This window comes from Pleuronectes platessa, chromosome 19, assembly GCF_947347685.1.
Source record: "Pleuronectes platessa chromosome 19, fPlePla1.1, whole genome shotgun sequence".
NCBI classification, from domain to species: Eukaryota; Metazoa; Chordata; class Actinopteri; order Pleuronectiformes; family Pleuronectidae; genus Pleuronectes; species Pleuronectes platessa.
The window spans coordinates 5,649,171-5,677,038 of record NC_070644.1 but is presented as its reverse complement, the minus strand read 5'-3'; the positions used below and the strand labels follow the sequence as shown (position 1 = coordinate 5,677,038).

The 27,868-nt window shown below is 41.5% G+C and overlaps 2 protein-coding genes across 2 annotated transcripts; one reads left to right on the top strand and one right to left on the bottom strand.

Moving 5' to 3' along the window:
* The first annotated feature begins 201 nt into the window (after positions 1-201).
* Positions 202-8,531, top strand: LOC128462340 (probable global transcription activator SNF2L2). Its single transcript, XM_053447703.1, has 6 exons — positions 202-297; positions 2,129-2,358; positions 4,119-4,224; positions 6,739-6,840; positions 6,990-7,134; positions 7,624-8,531. The coding sequence occupies exons 1-6, from the start codon at positions 202-204 to the stop codon at positions 7,755-7,757; spliced, it is 813 nt and encodes a 270-aa protein (XP_053303678.1). The 3' UTR covers positions 7,758-8,531.
* Positions 8,532-20,384: 11,853 nt separating this feature from the next.
* On the bottom strand, positions 20,385-21,917 carry LOC128462337 (neuropeptide FF receptor 2). Its single transcript, XM_053447695.1, has 3 exons — positions 21,590-21,917; positions 21,374-21,473; positions 20,385-21,279 (listed from the first exon to the last, which is right to left on the bottom strand). The coding sequence occupies exons 1-3, from the start codon at positions 21,915-21,917 to the stop codon at positions 20,385-20,387; spliced, it is 1,323 nt and encodes a 440-aa protein (XP_053303670.1).
* Positions 21,918-27,868: the final 5,951 nt, after the last annotated feature.

Genomic DNA, 27,868 nt, shown 5'->3' with positions numbered 1-27,868 from the left:
GTCTGGCAACAGTCGATATTAAAAACATGCAGAGGGAGAGCGGCTCGGGGCCTTCCAGAGTCAGGAAAAAGACGTCGGGCAGCTGCAGACAGGAGATGGGCACGGCGCTCGCGTTTCCCCCCCAGCCCATTGATTTGTGTATGAAAACATAGCGCTGCCATTCTCCCCCCGTCTGGGCTCTCGCTCCCGAGTGATCAGCTGATGAAGAGACTCGCAGCTCGCCGCTATGCTGGTTTGCTAATTCTCTCCCCCGCCGCCGCAGCCGATCCTGGGAGCCCGCCCGCAGACCGCGCTCAGGTAAAACCGCCTCATCCGCGCCTCCTCCATCCATGTCCGCCCGCCTGTCTGCCGCCCGGGCTCCGCGTTCAGCCAGGCTACATCGCATGGGAAGAGACGGATGAAGCGCGCGCGTGAGAGCGCGTGTGCAGGGTGAAGAGAGTGGGTTGTCTAGTGTGTGTGTGTGTGTGTATGTTAGTGTGTGTGTGTGTGTGTGTGTGTGTGTGAGTGTGTGTGTATGTGTGTGTGAGCAGGGGGGGTCGAGAGAGGGAGTGTGTAGGTGTGTGTTGCAACGAGAGGGAATCTTTGCCAGATTAGTCAGGGAAGGGGCAGGCTTGTTATAGGAGCTATAGCACAGGCATGGAGCATCACATGCACACACAAAACACACACACACACACACACACACACACACACACACACACACACACACACACACACACAAGTGACACCCTTCCTTCCTCACACACACGCGCACACACACACACATCACAGTCAATCAGGCATCTCTCAGCTGTGTTATACATCTTTGAGGATTACCCTCTATCCCTCCAGTATTCCTCTGCAGCCCCTTGAGAGAGGGAGCAGCGGGGCGCTCAAAGCCTTGATTTGAGCCGAGCGATGATGAGCAGGATTTCCATTGTTGCCTCTCCAGTGTTGTTGTGTTGTGTCCTCTAAACTCTGCTCTCTGCCTATGTCTTCTCTCTGGTTGGTGGGAAGTGTATAGGCACGCATGTTTCTGGAGCGATGACATTTGCTATTGCTGAGTGTTTCCCTCAGTGTGTGCAAAATCTCAAATTTCAGGATCCTTGTAATCTCTTGTCCTTGAGACATGCATGTTCACAAGTGCATGCTCTCTTATAGGATGAGAAAGCTGCTGCTGCTGCTGTGTGTGTGTGTGTGTGTGTGTGTGTGTACGTGTGTGTGTGCGTGTGTGTGTGTATGATTGATGCATAAATATTCTGTTCAAATTGGACAGCATGCCTCCGCTATCTGCTCCCTCTTTTCCTCGGATGCTGCTCTCGCTGCATGCATACTCATATTTCCGGCCTCTAATTGCCTTTGTGGAATACACTGTGGTCGCTGCAGATATTTTTTTTTTTGAAAAAGGAGCGATGATGAAATGGTCGAAGATATCACAGGATGCAGCGGGCACCCTCTCTGAAATCCACGCTCTCCTAAAATCATGTTTCCATTGTCATATTAGTGCATGAAGGCAAGTGCACACGAGGAAAATGTGGAGGAATGAATTCATATTGCATTGTTGGCACTTTTAGAAACAGAACATGGCTTTTTCAAATTTATTCACATCTATTGTGCGTGTAAAAAAACAACAACAATGTTCCTGCCCTTGATAATCATCTGACATCAAAGCCTCCAGATACAATAATCTGTCCTAAATTTGCAGACACAGCGCAGAATTGTAATGAATAAATAAACCCCCTCTTTCATTTGAATACAGAACCGCACACTTTAATAATTCTGACTGATGATAATCACGCTGTATTTTGAGATGATTTAAACTTGGATCCTAAAGCTTGGTGGGTAAGATGCTTCAGGTCTCTGTCTTTGAAAACAGACACCATGTCTGGAACATAAAAAGAGTTCAAATGAAGAGAAATAGAAGTTTTATTAGAATTCAGTCAAAGTTCTTCTTTTCTCCCGTTCCTCATCTGTTGTCCTTGTAAAGCTGAAGTATGACCTGAGCTGCAGAGGGAGAACATTACAGATTGTTGTCTGTACATCATATGCATGTTTTCTCTATACTCGATACAAAGCTTCACCCACCTTACCCTGTAAGTTTCTTTGAGTTCGTTAGATGTCCCCCACCCATCGCTCCCTCTCCCTGCAGCCTGAGGCAGGAGAGAACGGTTCGCTGGAGAACATGGAAGAGGACATCAGCCTAAAGAAGCGTAAAGGTGATCACCATGGGGAGAGAGTGCTGCAGGCCGCGCAGGAAACCGGCGAGAAGGTGAAAAGGAAGCGAGGGCGCCCGCCAGCAGAGAAACTTCCTCCGAATCCACCTGAGCTCACCAGAACACTGAACACGCTGGTCGACATGGTGATCAACTACAAGGACGGGTGAGCGATTGAGGATCTATGGAATGTTTCATGGCACTAGGACCCAACTATAAAAACTGTCAGTTTCACTGAGGAAAGAACCTGATTTGCTTTTACAGAAATCTTTTTAAATTCGTGCTCACAGAAAGATTCTTCAGTCCTTGTTTCTCATAATTTCCAAACAAATCTAATAACGATCTCACATGGAGACAACCGACTATTTCTGATAAACATGAATAAATTCATTGTGCGGCTCTGGCCCAGGAGGCACAGTAGGTCATCCAAAGGATCGGTGGTTTGATCTCCACATGCCAAAGTGTCCTTGGACAAGACACAGAACGCCCAAGAAAAAGCGCTGCATATGGAAGCTCTGTATGATTGTTTGTGTGAATATGACTAATACACACACACACACACAAAAATAAGAGATATAATTGTTATTATTAGGACTATTTTATGGCCATAAAACACAGAGGAAAATGTAAGTTGTAATACTCATATAGGTTCTTTAATTGCAACAAATACAGTTTGATTACACAATGACTTAAATTTTTTGTTTCTATCTAATGAATAAAGTTCACCATTTTAAATCAGAAAAAATAAAACACTCACCAGATTCATGACATGTGGGCACCAGCCAATTCTGTTCTCACCACCTTGTGTGTGTTAGTGAATCAGAATGATTCTTAATAAACAGGCGCGTGTCCGATGTGTGCAAGTAGCAAACTGCACCCCCTATATTTATGGACATCCGCCTGGTGTATCATGAAGACAGCGGTGTCTTGAACAGAGAAGTTGAAGTAATAAGAAATAACCTCAAAAGGTAAAAAACTACTTATCCACCCACCTAAAACATGAGGAAACCTCTACAGGGGTAGAAAAAAAAAATATATATATATATATATATATACAGACTTTTCCAAAAAAGAAATTTAAAAACATTTATTTTTGAATTTAGTCATTCACACTAATTTGACAGCAGGAAGGTTGATTTTAACAAAACATCCATCGTAAAGTCTGTACAGATGTTTGCTGCGATCTGTAGCTGCCAATGGTCACATCAAACGTGTGTGCGTGCAGGTGTGTTTGTGTGTGTGTGTGTGTGTGTGTGTGTGTGTGTGTGTGTGCGTGCGTGTGCTTAGTTCTGCTTCTGACTGATTTGAGAGAACCTACACAATCTTCCTCAGTACATCCATGAAGTAATGTTACATTCATAAAGCCGGCGGCTGCACACACATTTTTGTTCAAGTTGAAGTTAAAACTGATTCAGCTTGTGCGGTCATGTCTCTGAGACTCACCTCATCTTCTGTCTGCACACGCACACATCTATTTCCTGTTCCTCCTCCTATTGGTGAATTTATATGAGCTTGTTGTGCCTATAGATAATGTAAACACTGTGGCTTCATAACAGAGCAGTCATTTCATTTTCTAGCTGTTGCAGTGGTGGTAGTAACATAACCTCACTTCAAGTGCTGAGCTCAAGATTGAGTGTAACTATGCAGTTATCTAGGGATGTGAATATATAAAACCAATTCAAGTGAAAACAGAATTTGATCACTACAGATCACAATTTGATTGAATCATTATCTGCATATAAACAACCTTAAAGCTAGAAAATGTACACTATGACATTGGGATTTTCTAAAACTCCAAACATAATAAGATAAATTGTGAGCAATCATGGCCACTTCGGGATAATCTCAACTATATATACTGACATAATGCTTCAACCTGTCTCTTGATAAAACAAGATTGAGTGATGTATCACATTGTGCTTCCAGGTTGGGTCGGCAGATCAGTAAAGGCTTTGTGCAGCTTCCCTCCCGGAAGGAGGCACCTGAGTACTACGAGCTGATCCGGAAGCCTGTGGACTTCAGGAGGATCAGGGTACGTGTTGGGGAATATCCTCAGCACTCACATTATCTTTGCTGCTGCGTTCAACGCAAACACTGTGAGATGAAACTCCAACAGATAAATACTAAATGTCTGTATCCGATATCCCAGTGCGTCTCATAGTAAAGAGTAGTTGATACAAATAGAAAGATACAAATAGTGCTTAGGTACAGTGTGATGTTAAACGGTACCCTAGCATGGCCAAACCAACGGATATTACTGGGTGACTTTGGAACCTCTCTGTTCATTTTCAATTTCCAAGTAGTGTTATCAGCGGCGAGAGAACCGAACTACAACCAATCACTGTGATGAGACATGTGATGTAGCACCGAGTGCCTGAAACATGTAAACGGACTATTATCTGATACAACATTTGGTTTAATGCTGTCGCGATAGCAGATTCACATCAGGGCCAGCCATCTTCTTTGTTAACAAACTTTTAAAATGTGCATTATTTTAGGTATATGGTTGTGAGTGGCTGGTCTGACTGGTAAAGGTGGGCAGACCCATTTACAAGAGCAAATAAACATGAACCTTCTGATTGGTCGAGCCAGGCTAGCCAAATATATAAAATACATACAATGTTTACCAGTTTGAAACACCAGTTTGAAACACCTTGGAAACATAGCACGGAGACCTTGATTCATTTTTTATTTTTAAGTTTTTTTTTTTACTTATCGAGATTTTTAACATTGTCTGAGATTAACCGTTGAAAATAAACATTTAAAACAATAATACACAACTATTAGTGAAAAATGACACTGCCTCTAGAACCCGAGCTGTTAGTGAGGCTGGAAATAAGACTGTGGCTTCACTTACTGACAGAAGGAGTCAAAAATAAAGTATGACACACACAGACAATCGCAGCTTCCCAGCCAACACATTTGAATGACAGATACAAAAATAAAGCTAATCTGTCCCTCTGTACTTGCTAGCGTCATATTAGGTTTGGAGTGGAGCCCATTTGTGGTAAGTGGCGTAACCCACTCCTGTTAGATCAGTCAGAGCGAAGTTACAAATACGAGTGGAGCTTCATGTAACAGGCTGCAGAAAACTTGAGATGCACGTCCGGGATTCAGTCGAACATCAGAGGGTGAAAGAAAAACTCTTTAGAAGATTAGAAAAATAGATTAAATCATCAACTCCCATCTTACTGGAAACCAGTGAAATAATGAATTTAACAGGTGGGTGAAAAAATTGAAGTAATAAGTTGAAATAAAAGGGGACTCTTTCAGTACAGTTACAGTGTCAGATGTCCAAAGTGGACAGTCTCACATAATGATTGAATGTTAACCGCTCAGGCATTCCACTGCTCTGAACACTAACATTTCCCAACACTTATTTCTACTTCTGCTACAAGCTGATAATGGATTTCTCAAAATGGTTCTCAGCTCCACGTACAGCTCGATCTCCATAAACCATCTACAGGAAGGGTTTTATAAGCACTACATGTAGTGAAACGTGCAAATATCAAACAGCAGGTTTACTACACAGTCATTTGCCGACCGCAGAATAATTGGTAACATTAGTTTTTGTATTTCCTGTTTTTGGCTCTGAGCAGACATTTTTCAATTCGGCCTGTTTCTTTCTGGCATTCTGTTTTTTTATGTCCAAACACCACCTGAGCCCAATATTTCCCCCCGATTACAGGCATGTGCAGTGTAAAACATCAAGTAGGTAGCCCATACAATGTAACAGAAGCCGACTCAAACCCGAATATCATGTAAAAAGTTCTGTCCGAACCCTGTCCAACTCGGGTCGGGTATCCAAACCTCAATGCTCAACTATTTACAGGAGCACATATAGAAAAATCCACAGTTATATCGCTCAATAAGCAGGAAATGTTTGTAATATTTACGGAACAGAGACGTCCTGCTGCTGCTGCTGTGGATGCTCATGCTGCCCACTCTCATTTCCTGATTGGATTCGTGCTCGAACATGTACGGATGTTTGGCCTCATTTCAGTCAGACGCTCAGCTGAGAGGATCCATTACAGGCGGTTTGAGATAAATAATTCGTTTTTCCTGAACTGTGAGTCATGCAAAGCTAATCCAGCAGAATAAAAACATAGAGCTGGATATTAGCATATGAGATCCTCTTTGACCTGTTCTCCAAATGATTTGAAATCCGATCACACATTGTAATTACTGAGTTTTAGACTTGCTGCTAGAAGAGGTTTTTGTACCCACAGACAGAGGAAGGCTAGCAGCTACTCCTGCTTCCATTCTTTGTGCTAAGCTAAGCTAATAGGTGTAAAGAAATAAATCTCATCTGAACTTTTACACTCCCAGTGAAAGGAAAAAAAAACATATTTCTTGAAAGATATTTGAGGATGGGAGACTAAGTTAATACGAGTTACCTGTGTGCGACCTTTTCCAGGCTTGTATTTTGGGATGTAAATTATATTTGATTTTACCTTTCTAATACCTCACTGTAATAAACGATGTCTCAACGCAGCTTCGTTGCATTGGCCGCGTTAAGATTTGATACTGACCCTCTGCTTCACAGGAACGTGTGCGCAATCACAAGTACAGAAGTGTGGGGGATCTGGAGAAGGACATTTTCCTCCTGTGTCACAATGCTCAGACTTATAACCTGGAAGGATCTCAGGTGAACCCAGAGAAATTACTTCATTTGAAAGCAACAATTCTGCTCTATTGTTGTTATTATCGTGCAAGGGTTTGGATCTCGATGCGACTGATTACCTGTGTGTGTGTGTCTGTGTGTGTTTGTGTGTGTGTCTGTGTTTGCCACTGCAGATCTATGAGGATTCAATTGTTATTAAGTCCGTTTTCGAGAGCGCGAGACAGAGAATTGTCACAGACGAGGAGCAGAAAGAGACGGTTAGCACCAGTCACAGTGATAATGGCGGCAGAGCTGAAGACCAGTTTGTTCCATCAGCAGGTGAGATGTGAAACACAGACATGAAGGGGGGGGGGGTTCACACCAAGTGACCCAATGGAAGTGAAAAGACAATGAGGAAAAACATTTATCTCCCCTTGAAAAAACGGTTTCATATGCATGTCTGTGCAATGAACCTCCCGCTGGGTCGTGCATGTGTGAAAGGCATTTCATACTCTGTCTGAAAATGTCCTCTGCCTGCATGTGGAACTTATATCTCAAGAAGTGTTTATCTCATCGGCTTCACACGTGTATTGTTAAGTGCCCAGGCAAGTGTCAAATTTGGTATATTTAGATCGACCCCTGCACTAGGCAGCGGAAATGTGAAAAAAAATCTCGCATCCGCCCCCTGATCTGGATCCAAACCCTAATGTCTTTTCTTTGTGATAATTCGACCTGTAGCTTTTTATGTAATCTTTCCACAAAACAAACCAAATTACACTGGTAATGGTTTAACATTAAAGTAATTGTGTTTTCTTTTTTGATCACCAGGGAAACCACTACCAGTCCAGCTAAAGAAGGGCTCTAAGGAGGAGAAAAGCAGAAATACAATGGCCAAGAGGCTCCACAGTGATTTAGACAGTGATGAGGATCTAGAGGCTAACACCACAAAGGATGAAGGGTGAACTGAAAGGCCCCAAAAGGTCAATTTTTTGTATTCTTCTTCATGTCTGTTCACTGCCACATCCCTTTTCATTGGTTTCCTCATTTTTCTAAGCAAAATAAAGGTCTTTGAAAATAGAACAGAAGGGGCCACTCGAAGAGAGCCACTTGTGGGGTAATGCTTTTTTCATTAAGATGACTCATGCCACTCAATCAAGTCTTGCTGCACTTAGTGCTGTTCCTTTAATTTAGCTAGTATTTTACAGTAATTATGATTTCCATTCTATCTGCCTTGGTCCCTGTGATTGCTTCTGCAGATATTATGTAAAACACCAGTTTCATTGACTGTTTTTAATCGGTATATTTGATTGTATGAAAAGCCTTCATATGTCTTGGAGCATGATTTGTATCTCTCCTGAAACCGAGATCCTCCAGAGCAGCGCCCGCTGAAGAACCGCAGCGCGGGGAAGGTCTTTTTAACGACAACGGGGACAAACGAACACTGCAAGTGTGTTTAAAAATCTCTGAATGAGATTAGAGATGCTACATCTTTGATTAAATAATCCTAATAAACACACAGCGGACGTATGAGGACAAAGAGACTTGATAGTACGCCTTTTGTCTGCTTCTGATGCTTGATGGAGTCAGTTTGGGTCTTATCAAGGGTACTCAAGTTGAACATTTGTATCCCTTGTGCTACAGTGTATTCCCATATTGTACAGTCTGTGCAGAGTAATTCAAAACTCTATTGCTTTTCAGTTACTCTCCTAGTTGGGGAGGACAGAAGACGTCGTTGTTAAGACAATCCCTGCAAACATGTATCACTTCAACACTTGGGGAAATAAATTTTACCAAAAAGTCCCTCTGGTTTGTGGTTACTGTTGATGCAGCACTTTTATGAAACCAGAGAAGGGTGGATGTGTTTATCAGATGATAAATAAAATCATGTTTAGTTTGACTACATAATCTACTATGTAATCATCTAAACGTCTAAATTCATGCAGGAGCTTCTTTCAGAGTCAGCATTATTCACGTGTGAGCCTGTATTTTCAATATAAAGCCAATAGGTGGTGGAAGAGAGCTGTGTACTTATAATTCTATTCACTACAAGTTTTTTAGACGTATGTTTTAGTATCTGTGTCCCTTTGCATCAATATCTTAACCCAGGTGTAATTAAAAATATGCATTTATTTTATATTCTATATTTATTTAATGCCATGAATATATAAACGACCACATCAAAACCTGGGTCCATAATTATTAATCAAATAAGAAGTGCCTCTAAAAATGTGTTGAAGTACCAACTAAATGATAATAATTAATCATCTGCGTGTGAACGGTAAGATACTTTTATAAAGTGACTTACAACAAAGTGCAAAAGAAACTTTTGACAGCAACTCTCAAGTGATCATGCCTGAATTATGGAATCAATGAATTCATCAATCTAACATACAGTGTTTATCATGTTTTAATATATAAACAGAGATTAATAGGAAATGGCTGCAGATAATGAAGATGCATGGAAAAAGGATTGTTGTATATTTCTTCAGACCCCTGATGAATATCAACAAAATAAAAAAAGGCTAATCATACTGCTCCAAATAATGTTTTTAATTCAAGAAAGAAGAGGCTTGATGAGCATATGAATTAAGCTTTTTTTTATATAATATCCAAAGTCAAAATGTCTTTAGTTATTCGGGGCTGTGACACAAGGCACTGTTTCCACAAATGATTGACAAAATAGTCAAGTGTTTTGACAATGGAGTTATCCACAATTATTATCACCACCATTTTGTGACCATTGTGTACTGTGTACTTTTTACATACAGAAGAATAAAGGGATTTATACACAGGTCTATGAAAGACCTTAGTTCCAGAAACCTCTCAATGTGTCCTCATACAGAAAATGGGCATACCCCTACATTTTGATAATCATCTCTCTCATACGTGCAAATCATCCTACAGCGTATAATCGCTTTTACATCATGTGACACAAGGACCCATCTGTGGCAATGTCACAGCCAATCTGTGCCCACCTGGCCACATACTGACGTTTTTCAATTTGCGTCAGAGGGTCTGCATGGCGACCATCCAATCAGGATTGATTGGATGAGTGACATATTGAAAACACAGATGCCTTCGCAGATTCATGTGCTATAGCTTCCGAGGAGAAGTGACAGCATGTTCTCTGCATGTCACTCCCCTCTCTGCCCCATTTCAACTCTGTCTCTGAAACTATCAATAAAGCATAAAAAATCCCAAAAAATAATCTTTAAAAAAAAAAAAAAAAAAAAAAAAGAAGTGACAGCATGTATGCAAGAACATACAGCAAAGTCACGTCGGAGGTGTTCTGAGGTAGCCTGGATGCCAGACGAACTTAGCCCCGCCCACAACAGATTTGGTCGGGCAGTTCGGTCTGGGGTCGCTCCATTGGGAAAAAATTATGGCCGGACCGGGCCAATCAGATTGTCAGGGCGGGCTTTATACGATGATTGACAGATGATCAACGGTGACGTAATCAACCACGTCACCAAAGTGCCCTCGGTTTGAATTCGTTTTCAACAAACATGCCTGCCGCTGGCGAGCTGAGATGTGTAGATGCTGCCATTGAGTCTGTTTTAGAAGATATCGACAGCGCATTCATTTTGAAAGAGGAACACAGAACGTGGAGGCGACGCCAGAGCACCGCGCTAATCCCTATCGCCCCGGCGCTTGGCTGTTCACAACGGACACTGAAGCGACGCTGAACCGCCGGGCAGCGCTAATAATATCACCCGTTGATCCAGTAGATCGCTGCACGGCTTTGTGCCAGTCACACCGGAGGCTGAAGCACCACGCTGCGCCAAGGCTGCCTCGCGGTGCTTCAGCCTCCGGTGTGACCGGCACAAAGTTTTAACATGGGATACGATGGGAGCCAGCTGTTATTTAAGGCTTGGCGCTGCGCTGAAGCGTCCGGTGTGAACCCGGCGTTAGTAAATAACTCACAATGCGTTGCTTAGCATACGTCACATACTACGTTGCTCTGATTGGTTGTAGTCTATCCAATTGAGCGAAGAGGAATTTTACTTCCTGGTCAGTTGAAACACGCCCCATAATTTTTTCCCAATGGAGCGACTCCAGACCGAACTGCCCGACCAAAATGTTGTGGGCGGGGCTAAGTTCGTCTGGCATCCAGGCTAACTCCAGACCGAACTGCCCGACCAAAAATGTTGTGGCCGGGGCTAAATTCGGCTGGCATCCAGGCTAGTTCTGAGGAGGAATCCAAGAGCAAATCCCAGGGAGCCGCTCCTATTTCAACAGTATGTGAGCTTATATTCTGCAAGTAATTAGTGAGGAATTACAAGAGGCAAGGTTAAGATTTTGTAATGAGAAACGCAAAGATCACAGTCCCATTGGATTTGATCTGTTATTCACAACAAATACTGCCGACTGGAATTAATGTAATATATGTTTGGTACAAGTCAATTTACATTTAAAAATGGGAGAAGGTAGTGTGCATATTTCCCAAATGGTGAACTACTCCTTTAAAGCAGGAAAATTGACCACTAGGGGATGGAATGTTTGGAAAACAACACACGGTCCTTAGACTGCTAATTAAACTCATTCAGACTCATATCGCTCCTCTGGAATATATTACATTTAGGGTATTGTAAGCCTGGGTTAGGGCAACACAAGAATAAGGTCATCAAAAAAGTTTTATAAATAATAAAATACTTTATCTTTTTAGCCCCACACTAATATAAGTGTCAGGACTTTGACAAGATCGAGAAAGAAATTGTGTCTTTTGTGGAGGAGGAAATGTTTTGTCATGGTCGACTGTGAAGTTATCGTTGGTTACGTCTGCGTAAGATACAAAGAGAGAGAGACAAGAAATAATGTGATTGGTTCAACATTTTGGATCAAAGAGGATTGAAACTCCCTAAACGTCCCAAATTCTTTTTTTCTTAATTGTTGTAGTTTTTTACTTATCGGGACTATTCTGACTGTAACATGACTTTCTTCTCGAAACAATTGCCTTGTTCTCCAAAAGTCTGAACTGTTTTAGATGTATTTGTTTCACAAGGTCCCAAGAGAAGTCCTTTTCAGAGCATGTAAGAGACAGTTTTTATGTTTGGGAGTCAGCCATATAGATTCAACCATATGAGCTGGAAAAGCAAAGATTCATACAGGAGCCTCAGACTGCTGCATTTTCAGAAATGATTGTGTTGAAAAATGCAGCTGAGTGTATAGGTAATCAGAGACCAGAGAAAAGGGCAACTGTGGGCGGGGCTGAGTGTACGTGTAATTCTTATCATTACTATGGCTGAATATATCATAGGAAGTTAAGGCTGTGGCCCGAACAGGTGGACAGATGTGTACAGCTGACACAAGAAACTCATTGAAACTATAGGGGAGAGCGGGGTAATGTGGGACATCGGGTGATGTGAAAACCCCCCTGTATCTAGGCAACGGAACACATTTGTGGTCATGTGACTATCATGTTTAAAAGCCCCTCCCATTCCCCCCTTGCAATGAAGGATAAGTTGGTGCAGGTGCTGTGGAAAGTATGTTTTTTCACAAAAATGTGTTTTTTGCATGTAAAAGTAAATTTTCTTGCTTTGAACTTAATCAACTGTTGTGTCAAAACAAATTGATTCAGGTAGAAAAGCTTATATCATACATGTTGGTGAACTTCCAACATATAAAACCATGTGATTGATGCTAGCTGAAGATTAGCCTAAATTGATAAGAGATGTTTTTCTAAAATGGTGGGGTAAAGTGAGACACTGTCCCACTTTACCCCACCATGAAGCACAAGTTAAGTTTAGTCTTAAACATATTCTAGTGTTATACTACATTATATATGTTTTATTTTTAATGTCATAAACATTGTAGAAAAGCCATCATGCCAAGAAACTACACCAGGAAGACAACCTGGGGCCAAACACCCCTCACAGAGATGGAGAGTGTAGCCGCTGAGGTCATGCAAGGAAAGAAGTCCTTAAGAAAAGCTGGAAGGGATAGAAATATTGATAAGACAACCCTCAAAAGATTCATAAAGAAAAAAGAGAAAGGGAAAGTAAAATCAGTAGCCTGGGGTGCAGTAGCTGAGGCAAAGAGAATATTCACAGATGAGATGGAGGAGGAGCTTGTCAAACACTTGAAACAACTAGCTGACCAGTTCCATGGCCTTGCTCCAGTTAAGTGCCGTGAACTGGCATTTGAATACGCAGAGAAAAACAATATCCCTGTCCCTGCCAATTGGACAGAGAAACAATGTGCAGGTAAGCTAGGGTGTGCAAGAGATCACATGAATCATAATAATCATAAATGTGCTTAATTGACCAATCCCCATGATTCTGTTACTAGTCCGATATTAGTGGTTGTCAATCTAGCTGTCGGGATTTTAACTATTACAACATGTGTTGTTATGGTAGTTTTAAAGTGGAAAAAGTAAGTGTCCCACTTTACCCCGTAGCCGGGGTAAAGTGGGACACAAGACCACTTTTTTTAAAACAATCATATTTTCACTGCCCTTTGTCCTGAAGACATTCTGATCATTTCCATTTCTAGAAAACATCCTGAATTAATGTGAAATGTGTACATTTTACTGATATATCAGTTTAGCTCGCCTATAGGGGAGCAAATGTAAAAAATGTCCCACATTACCCCGCTCTCCCCTATATACAGTATCTAAGCATTATTTGATTCACTTTTAACAGCAACCGTGAAAAAATTTAACTATAAGCAATATGCTTATCTCATTATCATGATAACAGTTAAGGGCAATGGCAGTACAAAAGTCATAACCTTGCACGTGTTTATACAGCACATATGTAAAAAATGACTTGGTCAGTGTTGGGAGCATATATTTTGAGTACACACTATGTAATCACCAAAAACAAATAAAAACCTGCGATTAGACCTAATCGTTTTCGTTTATTTACAAACTTTAATAGAAATGTGTGCTTATATGTTTGTTATACAGACAAAAAAGTACATTCTGTTGTGGAAGATTCACCACATATCATCCTGCCGCTCTAGTTTTCACTGATGCAGGAATGTTGACACCCAAATAATCACAAAAAGTGTTAGTCTACTGCCAGAGATTTGATAAACATGGAGGAAATGACAGCTGAGAGTTTACTGATGACATTTTGATCATTACTGCAGCGCTGTCTGACAGCTGACTCTGAAGTCTGGAGGTTAGAGCATCCTTGAGTTTACCACTAGCGAGGTTTTACCTGCTCACAACAATGTTACTTTGTTGAACCTCTTTTTCTAGCCTCTACCATGAGGTTAGAAGTCATGGTTTTTGTTATAATCTGTAGTTCGTAGTAACCAACATTTCGTCAATCTGCTTGTGGGTGAAAGGCATCGGGAAAATACTCCAAAAGCTCAAAAATGAAGACCAGCAAAACATGGGCAGGATTAAACAGAACTAATCCAAACAAAGACGAAATGACATCGAAGACTGATGAGCACAGAGACTAACTACAGATGGGAGGTAATTGGGCTCAGGTGAATCACATTAGGGCGGCGCAGATAATCACAAAAGTGGGAAAACCAGACAATGACAGGACGTAAGAAAAAAAAATAGGACCAATCTAAAAATCCCATACCTAATAAGATCAACTGAAACATATCAAAAGATATGAAAACCCCCGAAAAATCAAAAAGTCCATCAAGTCTTTGCAAGGTCCTCACAGGATACAATAGATAACCGAATGCTATGAAATTCATTGAATCACCAGCAAGTGAACATTATCAATAGTAATGTAAACTAGCTGATGATAACCAGACTTTCTCTAATGTTTTTGGTTCTGTATGCAATGACTCAACTGTTGGATGAGTTTCCCTGAAATTTACTCCAAAATGTCATGTTCCAGTTAAGGTAGCTGCACATTTGAAGATAATCGTGCCTATTTTTGCATTTCTGTAGGTCAGTCTGTGCCAATTATAAACACAAATAATTCAGAAGTGTAAGGGGTTTGCAAAATAATCTGAATGCTACAGGTTGAGTCGGAGCCTCCCCTGATCTCAAAATATCAAAAATGTTGATATCTATGATAATCGACATATGGCCAATAGAGCGAGCTGATCAGGAAGCATTACCAACCGGATGTTGCATTCTTGTACAGCTGCTACTAAAAACAACAATAGACTTCTAACTCCCCTCCAGTTTGAGCAGCAACATGTATAATCCAACTACACCTTCACAGCCATGATTTCATCCATAGTTTTTTATAATTTTTTTGTTGATCATTTTGATGCAAAACAGAACACACCATGTAGTTCCTCCTCCTCATTTATTTTTCCTCTAAAGTTAAGCCCAATCACTTGAGTGTTCCAAGCTCCAGTTCAGCAGGTAGCGGTAATGAACCTAGAAGTTGTTTGCTCTGGAATCGCCACTCGAAAAACATGTGAGATGTTACATTCAGTCCAAATCATCTAGTTTTTGCTTTCTGAAGCTTCTAAAATTGAAATAGGTTTAATCTGTCTGTGGTCTCCCAAATTTGGACAAGGTTTGAAAATTGTCATGTGCTCACCAAGCTTTAGGATGATTTAAACTAGGGCCATCTGGTCTGTACTTTTCCTTTACTGTCCTTTTTGTATCGCTAAATATTTAATGTTAGTATGCTAACACTAAAATGAGATAGCGAACATGAAAAGTGCTAATTTTCAGCATGTTAGAACTCTTCTTTAGCATGTGGATATCAGCATTAAGGTAACATCACCATAAGTACATTCTAACAGGGCCAGTAGTATGTCTATCTAGGCTCTTAAGCTATGTCCCAATGTAGGGTTGCATCCTTTGGAGGTCTATGCAAAGGCAAAACCGAAATAGACAGTATACAGAAGATTTGCGTCACTACCTTCTCCCAGCATCGCTACCCACTTTGAGCTACTGCAGGTAGTACAGCCCAGCTGCCTGTATAGCTAACCCATTAGCTTCGTCACTGGCGCACTATGAATCCTGTGATAAGTTGACCTGGCCAGGATTCACCCATTGGAGAATCCATTGCTCAGGATGGAGCATTTGAAGGAGCCTCCGAAATGGGAAGCCTAGCCGTGCTGCCATGACACAATCAGTCCGTAAATTCAGTTTTAGCTTGAACCTCAGAAAGAGTGGTCAAATAAACAATAACTCAGTCTTTGTTTTCCTCTGTGACAATAATTGTATCTGGAATGAAACCCATTAGTTCCCTGTATATCTACAATTCAAATCCCATATCAATCACCAGAAAGCTCATGAGAATATCAGTCATCAACATCTCTAAGTAATTCCAATTCAATATAAAGTGTCCATCATCTTGTTCAGTCAAAGTCCATTTCCTGCACGTCCCTAGTTATAATAATATCATGAAAACAAAACCTAATCAGTTTACAGTATTGAGATATGTTTCTTAACGTTTAATGAAGTGGGAAGAGTCTCAGAAGTAAAAGCTCCTCACAGATGTTTGGAGATTAACAATGTCCTTAGTGCGGGGTAGCTAATGGGCAAGGGCTCTCCCAGTGGCCCGTATGTGTTCGTGATGAAAATCCCACATTTGATGTCACGTAAACCTAATGGAAGACCACAGATAGAGATATTGCTGGGGTAGACACACTAATGGCTTTTGAAGATTAGTGTGTCCAGAAGGTTGCTATAATCTGTTGAGAAGACAATCGATTTTCCTTTTACCTCCAGGACACAGATAGTTAGTGCCGTCCACATTTATTGTGACCTCCACTAATCCAGGTGATCACCTTTTATCTTATTGCTCTGCTATCAACGCTAGCTAATTAGCTAATGTCAACACCACTTTGATTCTATATTTCACGAGTGGGGTTATTTTCTATTTCTCATCATGCGTCACATTTTACTTATATTTTGCCATGTGCAAGTTCTTCCCCAGTGGACTCAATAAAAATTGCTTAATTTTCTGAATTACGTATAAGGTTGTACAATCCCAACTGTGTTAATAATTGCCATCTAGATATCAATGGTTTTCATGGGTTTGTATTAATTAAAATGCTCTCAACACTGAATAGGTTATGCTTCAGTTTTCTTTCTTTCATTTGGTTGTGTTGAAAGCATTTGCAATTTTTTGAATTTTGTGCCTAATTCTAGGGACAATTCAGGTTGGACACGATTTTATTAAATTACCGAAGTAACATAACAGGCCCTTTTTTGGAATAACAAACCTCTACTCTTAATTTCATTCATATCCAGGCTGATTCTGGTAAGAGGCATTGCCAGGGAAACCAAACCCATTACAGCTTGGAGAGCTTCATTGTTGTCTACAAATGCATCAATGACAAAGTTATTCACTACACAATGACTGTAAGAACAGTTTTTTTAGGCTGGCCCAGAGCCACCAACATGTTGCTGTAGAAACCCTTGATGTGTTTCCTCTTCTTTAAGAAACATTTGTCACAAAATTCTTTATTGAAATTCATTTTAATTTTTTATTAGCACACTGAAAATCTGTATTCCCAATACACAAACAAGCAGCAAAATCATACTGGCTGTACAGTTAGTCCTTTTCCCCCCAAATAAGTAATATGTTTGTAACAAGCAAAAAATATGAATTGTAATATACAGTTTATGACATATTACAATTATCTATTGTGTACACAAAAACAAGCTACTATTTAATCGCATTCATACGCCTTCATAATTTCATCGCCTCAGAAACATTTTTATTTATGTACACAAAGATCTTGGGCTGACAATAACCACATCTTATCAGTGCAATCAGATCAGTTAATTCAAACACTGCTAACATCATTAAAGTTAAAATATTTTCCCCTGCTCTGTACAGACTGAAGCTCACCATTAAGTTTCATTAAGAATGCTTTCAAATCATGTTGCATGTGCAGAACTTAACAATATGAACTCTGTTTAAAGAACGAGTTGCTTGGCTAAGCACACCGACATAACCATGGGAAGTATTCACAAGTACCACTGCAGAGCACAACAAAGAGAGTACCAATTACTTGACTAAGAACATCATTATTATTACACACTTCAGAACACAATACGGAGCAAACAGCAGCCTACTTGTATAATGCAACTCCCTCTTCTCACAACATGTACAAAAATGTATTTTTAAAGTATTTTATACCATGAATTGTTCACTTCCATGTACGTCAGCTTGCTGTGTTCGTTCATTCTATTGCAGCAATTGTCAACCATGAGTGTACATTTCATTATGTGCATGTATGTCCTTGTACATGATGAAAATTAAAACCATAACCAAATCTTAGATTGGCTCCACAGCGCTACTAGTGGACAAAACCTGTACGTCGGTCCCTTCAAGACTTTGACAAAAACACATTGTTTACTGTTACTTAACAAATAGTGTTAAAAATGGCAATTGTACAAAATTGTAGTTCCAGTCTTTAATGAATATCTGTCAAATATATGCACTGTACAGCTAGAATAGCAGCATCCCTGGTCAATAACACATCACAAATTGAGATAATTGTTTCAATGTGCATGTGGAAATGGGGTACAGAACCTATAGTTTCCAGAAAACAACAAACAGAATCTGTGGTTCAGGTTTATATTTGAGTCCAGAAGGTCCAACAGTGACTTAAACACAGCTCAGGACTAATCATGTTCAAATGGTTCTGAATGAAGCACCACGCCTTTGGTAGTTCTTTGTGAGTTTTATATTTATAAGCTTTGTCTTCAACTAATGGCAATTTTTCTCCAACGGTTAAATACTGGCCATACCCTTTTTCTCTATAAGGTATTATCGCATTATGCAGATGTCCTCGTGTGTTCTCTTGTCATGGTAAGCCTCTTATCTGCTCTGCTGTCAGCTCACGCTCATTCCCACAACCCACTGCTAATAACACAACTTTCTTCACTTTGACATCACTCAAATCTCACAGCGCCCGCGCAAAAGCAGATAACTGGAGGGCACATAAATGCTTTCCAAATGAGCCTGTGATCCTCCTCCATTTGCCGCAGCACGTCGCAGCCATCAGCCCCGCACCGATCGCCCTGAGGCACTACAGCATGCACTTTGACTAGAGGTAGCTGACATAGCTCTCTACACACCACCTCGCACTTCACTCTTGAAAGTAATCCTATTCTTCAACTGTCAACCCCCGCCTGAAAGCCTCAAAATTCGCAGCAGTAAGAGTAATGTTCAGAGCCCCTCTGAATTAAAGTCTGATCGAGCTGTGCCGCTGTGGCGTTCGCTGAATCTCAAAGGTTAAACGGCACCTGCAAAGTGAATTTGTAATAGAGTCAACAAAGTTGTCCCCTTATAACACCAAGACGAGGAAGTCTTTTGAGGTGTGGCAGTTTTTCTAAACATGGGTAAACCCGCATCAAAGGCAATTAACTTTTCTCCCAACATCAATTTGCCTCTTGTCTTTTTTTCCGGTCATGGAGGCCACTAAGTATGACATTTTGTTAATTTAGCTTCGTCCTCTTCAAACTCAACTCAAATGTCTGGAGACAGATTGATTTTGTGGTTGGAAATTGCAAAGAGCCACAGACGTCTCAGACGGGTTTGTTGGCCTCATTAAACACCCTTAAAAGAAACAAAACCACCCGGGTGTCTTGTTTCCATCACTGTCCTGAGCGGGAGACAGCAGCTGTGTCTCAATTTGTGGGCTGCATCCTTCAGAAGACCCAGTCTATGTAGTCCACAAAAAAGGCAAAGTTCGTGGGCCGCATAAACCGAAATGAGATTGTCTGGTCTGCAGAGGATATCTGTGATTAGCGTCACCAGCCCGCCCAGCACCTTACTGTTGTTTCCAAGCAACAGAGCTGAAGTTGTAGATGCCGAGATAGTTTTAATACCCCTAAGGGTTCGGTTAGTTATTCGAATGATTTGAAGCGCAAAGAGACATCTTGTTCCTTTACAGTTCTGCTAATTGGTTAGTCGCTTAAGCAAAATGAATCCTGGAATATATTTGGCCGGGAAGGAGCCACCCGTTGGACCTTTCGTTTTGTGGGCGATGGAAGGACGCATTTGAAGGAGCCTTTGAAATGGGACAGCCTGTTCGTGCTGCCGTGACACAACCGAAGGATGCAGCCCCTGATTCGAGACAGCTATTAAATCGTGTCTCCTACTGAATGCACATGCCAGATGTTGGTGGGTATGACTCAAAGGGGAGGGGGCTTTGGTTTGGTTCACAGAATGTTAACAATCAGATTATATCTCCGGTCACTTCTCACTCTCGTTTCCTCAGGAGGTCTTTGGTGCTGCACGTGGGCTGCATCCCGATTTTCGCTTCAGTTAGAGTTGTTTTGGTTTTTTCACATGAGAGAATTTTAGTTATTTGTGCTGCATATAGTATGTAGCACAAACTTCTGGTTCGAGGTGGTTTGGGATTTACCTTAAAAGATCATATTTCCCATCCACCAATCAGGATTTAGCAACAGTTGAATCCGACTCTGATGGCAGTTGGTGATTTGTTTGTTCATGGACAAATCAAACAAATCGAGTTTATGAGGACTTTAAGCTCTATCTGTTTATATACACAATGACAAACATTCACAAAATGATTCCTGATGATGCATGTTGCAGAGGCTGAAAGTACCTTCAATTCAACAAATATACATATTTCTGAGGTCGGTTTTCCATGGTCCTTTAAACGTTTAGAATGTCCAAAAAGCTTTAGAAGCTCTTAAAGTGCTGTGCTGTTCACTCTCTGGCCATTTAAATATGGGACACCTTTTCCAGGTCTTCCAAGATCAGGTCCTGTTCATTAACATCATGTCTACCAGATAAACGCCCCTCTTCCTGACATGAGCACTTCCCATTCCCCACGAACACCGATCCCGCTCTCGAGCCTGATCTGCTGAGGATGGCAGGCTGGACGGGCAGCACAGCGTTCCCTCGTATCCGATGGGAGTACGTTCTCTGGTGCTGTATTTCAGCAGAGCACAACTGGAATTTGAAAGCCGCCTGAAAGCCCCTGCGGAAGTTCTTGTTGAAGAAACCGTAGATGATGGGGTTGACGCTGCTGTTGAAGAAGGCCAACCAGTGAGCCAAGGGATACACGTAGATATTGATGACGCGGTACTGGTGCTCTGCAAGGCTGGCGTAGTCGCTTAGCATCATGAGCGTCCACAAGGGCAGCCAGGAAATTACGAAGAGCAGAGCCACAACCAGCAGCATCATGATCACCCTCTTTTTCTTACTTGAAATTGTGTGTGAACTTTCCATGCTCAGCCTGTTGTTGCCGCTCCCCTCGCCAGGCACAATTCCGCCGACCCTCTTTGGAGGAATGGCGGTCTTAAAGAGGGTGAAGCCGATGCGGGCGTACATGATGACAATAAGGCTGAGAGGGGCGAGGAAGATGTTGGCGAAGAGGACAGTGGTGTAGATTTTCCGCATCTCCTGAGTGGGCCAGTTTTCCCGGCACCAGTAGAAGGGGCGGGTATCATTGTTGCGGCCGAGGACAATCCGCACCCTCTGCTCCTTTGTGACCTGGAGCATGACCCCTGAGGGACACATGATGGACACAGCCAGGACCCATATGATGACGATTATAAGCTTGGAGTTCGCGATGGTCAGCTTCTGCTTGAAAGGGTAGACAATGCAGCGGAACCTGACACAAAGGGGATTGAAGGATATGCATGAAGGAAAAGAAGTCTCGTGGGACACACACAGCCCCACAAGCACAATGCAATTACAGCCCTCACCTGTCAACAGCTATTGCCACGAGAGTGAACACAGATGCTGAGACAGATATGCCTTGAACCATGCCACTCAGTTTGCACACTACCCTACCAAATGGCCATCCTGCAAAAAAGAGAGAAACTGTCAATGTTTGAGTTAAAGAACATACGACAAACAACCTGCAGAAACGATTTGAACATTAAAATGAATCCTAACTTTCAAAAAACGTATACACTGACCTGTTATGATGTTGTCCACCAGAGTGGTTGGCATGCAGAAGATGCCAACCAGCATGTCACTGATGGCAAGGTTGAGGATGAACAGGTTGGTGACCGTGCGCATGTTTTTACTGCGCAGCACAATGAAACACACCACCCCGTTGCCGACCATGCACACCGCGAAGATCAGCAGGTAGGCGATGGTGAAGACGGCAGCCACCGAGGGCTTGTGGAGGTAGAAATCCACGTAGGTGATGTTCTGGTGGGTCAAAGCTTGTTCCTGCAATCTTGAGGAATTGGGAGGGTTCACTCTCTCCCATGTCGTGTTGAGAAGCAGATTCTGGGTCATGGTGATATCTGGTGACGGACAGAGACAGAGAGGCATTAATATATCACTTAAATAACCTGCTAGGTACACATCAGTAGCCTTCATGTGTTCCCCAATAAAAATCCTCCCGTAGCAAAAATCGACCAACTATTAACCAGAGCACCATTTCACCCAAACACGCACTCAGTGGAGTGCAATTCTGCAGACCAGAAGAAGAATCGATTGGTCATTACATAAAACAATAGAACCTCCACAGGAATCAATAGTTCAATTGTTGTGTCTCTCGATTATTGTAAGTGGGATGATTCAGTGAAGTGCATGCTTCCTCACACACTATAACAACCACCGCGCTGACCAAAATGAGATATCTGCTGTGAGAGTGGTGGGCGAGCGTTCTAAATGGTTTACCGATTGGTTACGGTGAAAAAGTGACAATGGCATTCTGGGAAGATTAAGGCTTGAAACCAAACTCGTTTCCACAGTTCTGTAATAGGAACACTTCAATAACCATGTAGATGGATTTTTGGAAACTATATTTGGGAAATTTCTTGATCGTTTGGCTCATGGTTTCTGCAGATTGAGTTGTTTTAAGTTTTGTTTTTTATTTCACGCAGCTCATCGCAATTATTATTAACAATGAGCTGTCAAATCATTGTGTGTGTTAACAATGGCATAAAATAAAAATCAAAGAGGTTTGCTCTGTGATTAATCAATGTATTCATCAGTCAAATTCAATTTTTGTACATAAACAGTGGTTATACTACTATGATAACATAACAACAATAGTAACACATCACTAACAACAACCAGCAATAATATTTAGATTCTTCAAGCTATGGAATATTTCTCTATAGCTACACAGCTAGTTTGAATGTGATGAATGTGATTACGTGAGTTTCACATTCACGTAATCACATTCATCACGTGCTGGAAAATTATACCACAGCAAGCAAACAATGACCAAATAACAAAAATCAAAGAATAAAGCTGATTTTAAGAGTAGATCAGATTTAGTTTGTCTTTCAATCATAATGGAATTTGGATCAAATTCAAACTATATATTTAGCTGTGTCAACCTGTACAGTGTATCAGTGATATTTACTACTATAAGAGTAAATCACACAGTGCATAACGAATTAGTCAAGGTGTTGGGAAAGAAAGTCACAATTTCTTCCAGAGGTATATTTTCCTACATCTTCCTAATAATTTGAAGCCATCTCACCTTACTGGAGTCAGTATATCTGGGTTGGATTCGTCTCTTCTTCCTCTCTCACTGATCTGTTTCATGGGAAATCCTCCCGCTCAGAGGAAAAAGCCGCACGCTCGCATCCCCCCTCTGTGCAAAGTGCCTGCCAGGCAGAGACTGCTGGAGCTGCTACAGATGACAGAGAGGAGACCAGAGTTCCCCATGGGAGATGTGCTGGGCAGTGCAGGTGCTGGGAGCGAGACACGTCTTGAGGCGCTGTATGAATTGAATGTGCTGCCACACCACTCTGTGTTAATGAGGAGCAAAGGTTGAGCATCTGAAAAGACCCATCTGTGGCATCTGTTTTCTTCGGCAGTCGGGGAACATCTTGTTGAGGTGTTGAGGGGATGTCACCGCTCATCTTGGCTCAACCAATCGGTTACAGAGCATCAATCCTCCTCCCTTGTGCTCACTGTAAATCACTTCTCACCTTCATCTTCTCAGCCCTCTCACATCCATGGAGCAAAGTGGATGTGAAGTTTAAATGGTTTCAACACAGTGCTGCATTAATGGGGGGTTTCTGTGACAGGATGTAACGGTTGTTATGGTTGACACGTTCAGGACTCTACCCACCATGTTGCAAGTTGCAGCAGGATTATTGACACATTTCGGGGGAAATGGAAATTGTCTCAGATTGTTAAAGCAGAAGATAGGTTGAGGGGTGAGGATTTAATCCAGGGTCAATATGTGCTGGATGCAGAAGCGAGGGGTGAGGCAGAGGACCGATGGCACAGGGTGATACCTGACCAATAGGCAGCAGCAGGTTAAGGAGCAGGATTGATGCTTTGTAAGTGGTTAGTGGATATTTGACTTGAGGGGAAATGAAAAAAGGAGGAAGCAACTATCTTATGTGTGGTTGTCACACAAAATATCTCTTTCAGTTTTTGCTGGGTCGGTGTGAAATGCAAAACGCTCAATTAGCACATTAAGATGCCTTTAGCATAAAAGCTGTCAAAATAGTTGACTTAGAGGGAAGCGGGAGGGAGGGAACTCGGTGTCAGCTAGAGTTTATATGAAGTTTATCATTTTAAAAATAGGGTTTCCAGTGCACACTGAACCTATTAATTGCAGCCACATGAAGTTTTAATAACACGTTCAATGCTTTGCAGGGAAAGCGGTTCACAAGTTGTGGTGGCAGAGGCTTATTGTGGCTGTGTTGTCCTTTACGTCAAGGACATGAGATGTGCGATGAAACATTTGACCAATATACCACGCTTGTATTATCTCTTCTTATGCAAGCCATTTCTCCGTGCGAAACTCAGAACCACATATCTGCAGAATACTCCCCCAGCAAAACGTCCAGGAGGCCTTCAGCAGGTGTTTGTGTCTTATCTCCTGGGATTTCACTATTCACTCAGTTCGCACACATAGTTCACATAGGCACACACACAACTAACATAGTGAGCACACACAAACCCAAGGATACAAAAATCACGGGAAGCTTTCATGACAACATTCACTGAGGGTCGCCCCTCATCTTTGAGTGTTTCAGCTCAGTGTGCTTGCTATTAATTTGGCTCGGCTATTATCAGTGATTAGACGATTGAGAAATGTTCTTTCTCACCCACTCTTTGGTTTTCTATATAAAATAGCAAATAGCAAAGAAAAAAGCCATTCATTCTAATTCATTTTATGAGTTTATTCTTTAGTCATCTAAGGTTTTATTCTGCTTTAACTGACGGCGGGGTGACTAAGACTGAAGCAGATTAACACACGTAACGCTGATGGGAGTGTCTCTGGGAGTGTCCCCCTTCAAACGGAGCCACAAGGGAGAGGGTTAGAAAATCCCCCTAGGAATTGGGACACCACTCGCTATGTCATCAGCATTATTAATTAACATTATTATATAAACAACCGTTATCAACAAACATCGTAGCATTGACACATCTCCCTGACAAATTTCCAAAAAATAGTAACTAAGGGTTTTCACTGCTCATCTTGGATCAACCAATCAGCTACTGAGCATCCGTCCTCCTCCGCTGTGCTCACCCCTGTTCTCAACAGGCCCTGTGGAGATCACTCTTCACCTTTTCCTTCTCACACCCCCGCTAAGTTGAGAAGATGTGAAGTTGAATGCTGCACGGTCTCTCTCTTTTTCCTCAACGCTTCACTCTCTCCTCCAGGGTTATAGTATACCGTGAATATGAGCTGCAATGTGACCAAAAACATATTTAAGTACAGTTGCACATTTGATTTTACCCAGATATGCAAAGAGAAAAGCAATAATTCAGAACTATGCAAAATGATGGGACTTCATTTCATAAATGTAACGACGCACATAGATCAACAAGAGAAAATCTACATAATTGTTTTTATGTTGTGGCTGATCTATGTATAAATATGAATAATAATGCGAGGTGGTACCAAGGTTTTCTGTCAGGACAGATGTAAAATCTTGAACAGCTTCACACACAAGATGCAGTCACTGATGGTATACATAGATACCATATATATATAGCTATATAAATATATTCCTACATTTTCAAGTATAATTAATACTGTCATTTGGAAATGTGAGAAATTAAAGTCGGAAATAAAAAAACAATTGACTTATTCCTGTAGTGGACGTCTGTGCTCAGCTCAGTAACAGTTAATAAGTTGACAGTAAACCCGCTGGCTCCTGAAAAACACTGTGCATCCCTCCCAGGACATGGTCACCGAGGTTCATATCAATGTCCTGTCCTCATCTGTCCACTTTCACTGTGGAAGTTCTCAGTCCAGAGGAGACACTCTTTCGATTTCTCCTCCGGGTCCCCGTCTGTCATTTTCTCCCCCACATAAATTGTCCCTCACTTTGCCAGCCGAGGCCATTATCAATTTGATCATTGGCAGTGCTGCAGTTAATAAATATGATCTATAGTAATGTATGCATCACACTGTTAAAAGTAGGACAGATGTTCGCAGGGGTCGGGAGGGTGTTGCACGGCTCAGGTTCCGCTCAGAGACTTTTCTTCGTGATGACAACATCGAAAGTGTGTAATTACGTGATCCTTGAAATAAGGCAAAGAAGAAATAAGCTTTGCCAAATGTACATATGCATGTGCTGTCAAAATAAAGGATCGGATACAGTTTGAAAACTGTGTAAAATGTTCGCTCGCAGTGGAAGCTAATAAGACGAAGAATGGACAATTTAAGAATGAGGGAAAGGAGCAAAAAAATGGCGCTGCAACTACTTTTCCTTTCGACTCTCGAAACCTGTTATTATTCTATTTAAGCTCCGAGAGCAGCAACGGATATTGTTAACCCAGACTTTGTTTATTAGTTGTGTGGTGTTCTTCCAACGCCTCTTTTTTCACCTGGAACCAATGTCCGGTTATTATTTTGTTGTTTTGCTTTGGTGCATAAACCTGACAGTGATTGTAACTAACACACAGTCCTATTCAACACCTTAACAGCCCAAGCTACTATTATTAGATAACAGTATATTATAGCACACTATACTTAGTAAGATAAACATTTTCGTGAAAAAAAGAAAAAGAATGATTATCTTATATCATGATGATGTGACACTTAAATTGGATTATAGTTAAGCGCTCTCATTGTCAGTCAGTCATTTTTCATTTACTCTCTAATCGAACAAAATCAGGCCATTCTGAATCCATTTCTTGTTTGTTTGTTGACTATATCTGACGTCATCGCTGTTTAGCAGCAGTGGAGCAGCTCCCTCTCAGGCACAAAGGAGCAAAATGACATTAAAGGGTCAAAGTATTGGTCTGAAAAGGTCGACAGAGACATACATCAGTACAGAGAACATGAAGTCTGACACGGGGACACCTCCACAAAGGCTGAGAGTCTGGTTCTAACTAATGACCCTCCTGCTGTGAAGCAACGGTCACAGTGACAGTTAATTAGGTCAAACAGAATCTGAATGCATCCACAGGCGTAGGAATTTCATTTTCATCCTTTTCTAGTTCCCAAGGTTCCCAAATGGACAACGACAGTTAATGGAAACACACGGTCAAACCACAGCTACTGATTCACAGTGGTTGATCAATGGTAGTTTTACCTATAGTGGCTTTACTTTACTATTTGCAGCTTCAGACCACATGACTTGTGTGACCAACCTTTATTAGTCTTCATTAACAAACAGGAGTTGTGGGTCCTTTCAAAACTAGTCGACCCTTGAGTTGCTCTTAAAGCTAATATCTGATCTATAGAGCAATAGCACGTGATGAAATAAGTGTAGAGTACAGAGGCCGACTCATTAGTGTGGTTAACCTCCAAAACCACATGCACATGTTCAAATACATTCAATTTATTCAAATACAGCTGCCTTTCCTGCACATACAATTTCCTCAACAGTTCAGTGAAGGCACAATTTGTTTTAGAATTGGTATGGAGTACATAGTGGTAGCTGCACTGTATACAACTGAATCACTAATGCAGCCCTCACATCTCTAGATGTGAGGGCTGCATTACAGTCGTCATGGTGCTCATGGTATTTCATCCACCTTGTCCTTCGAAAGGTTGGAGATATTGCAAGAGTCTTTGCTGTGAAAGTGTTTAACATCAAGGACAATCAAATATATAAAAAACAAGAAGAACTGCCTGCAAAACATCTAATAGTGGAATCAACATCTCTGACACTAACTAGGTTTCAAAGGGGCGGTGCTGCTGTGGTGGGTTACATCACATCACACCACACAGGTGCTTTTCTGCTGTCAGACGCCCTGACACCCAATCTCGTCTCCTATGCAGAAATTATCTTTAACTATAGGTTTCTGCT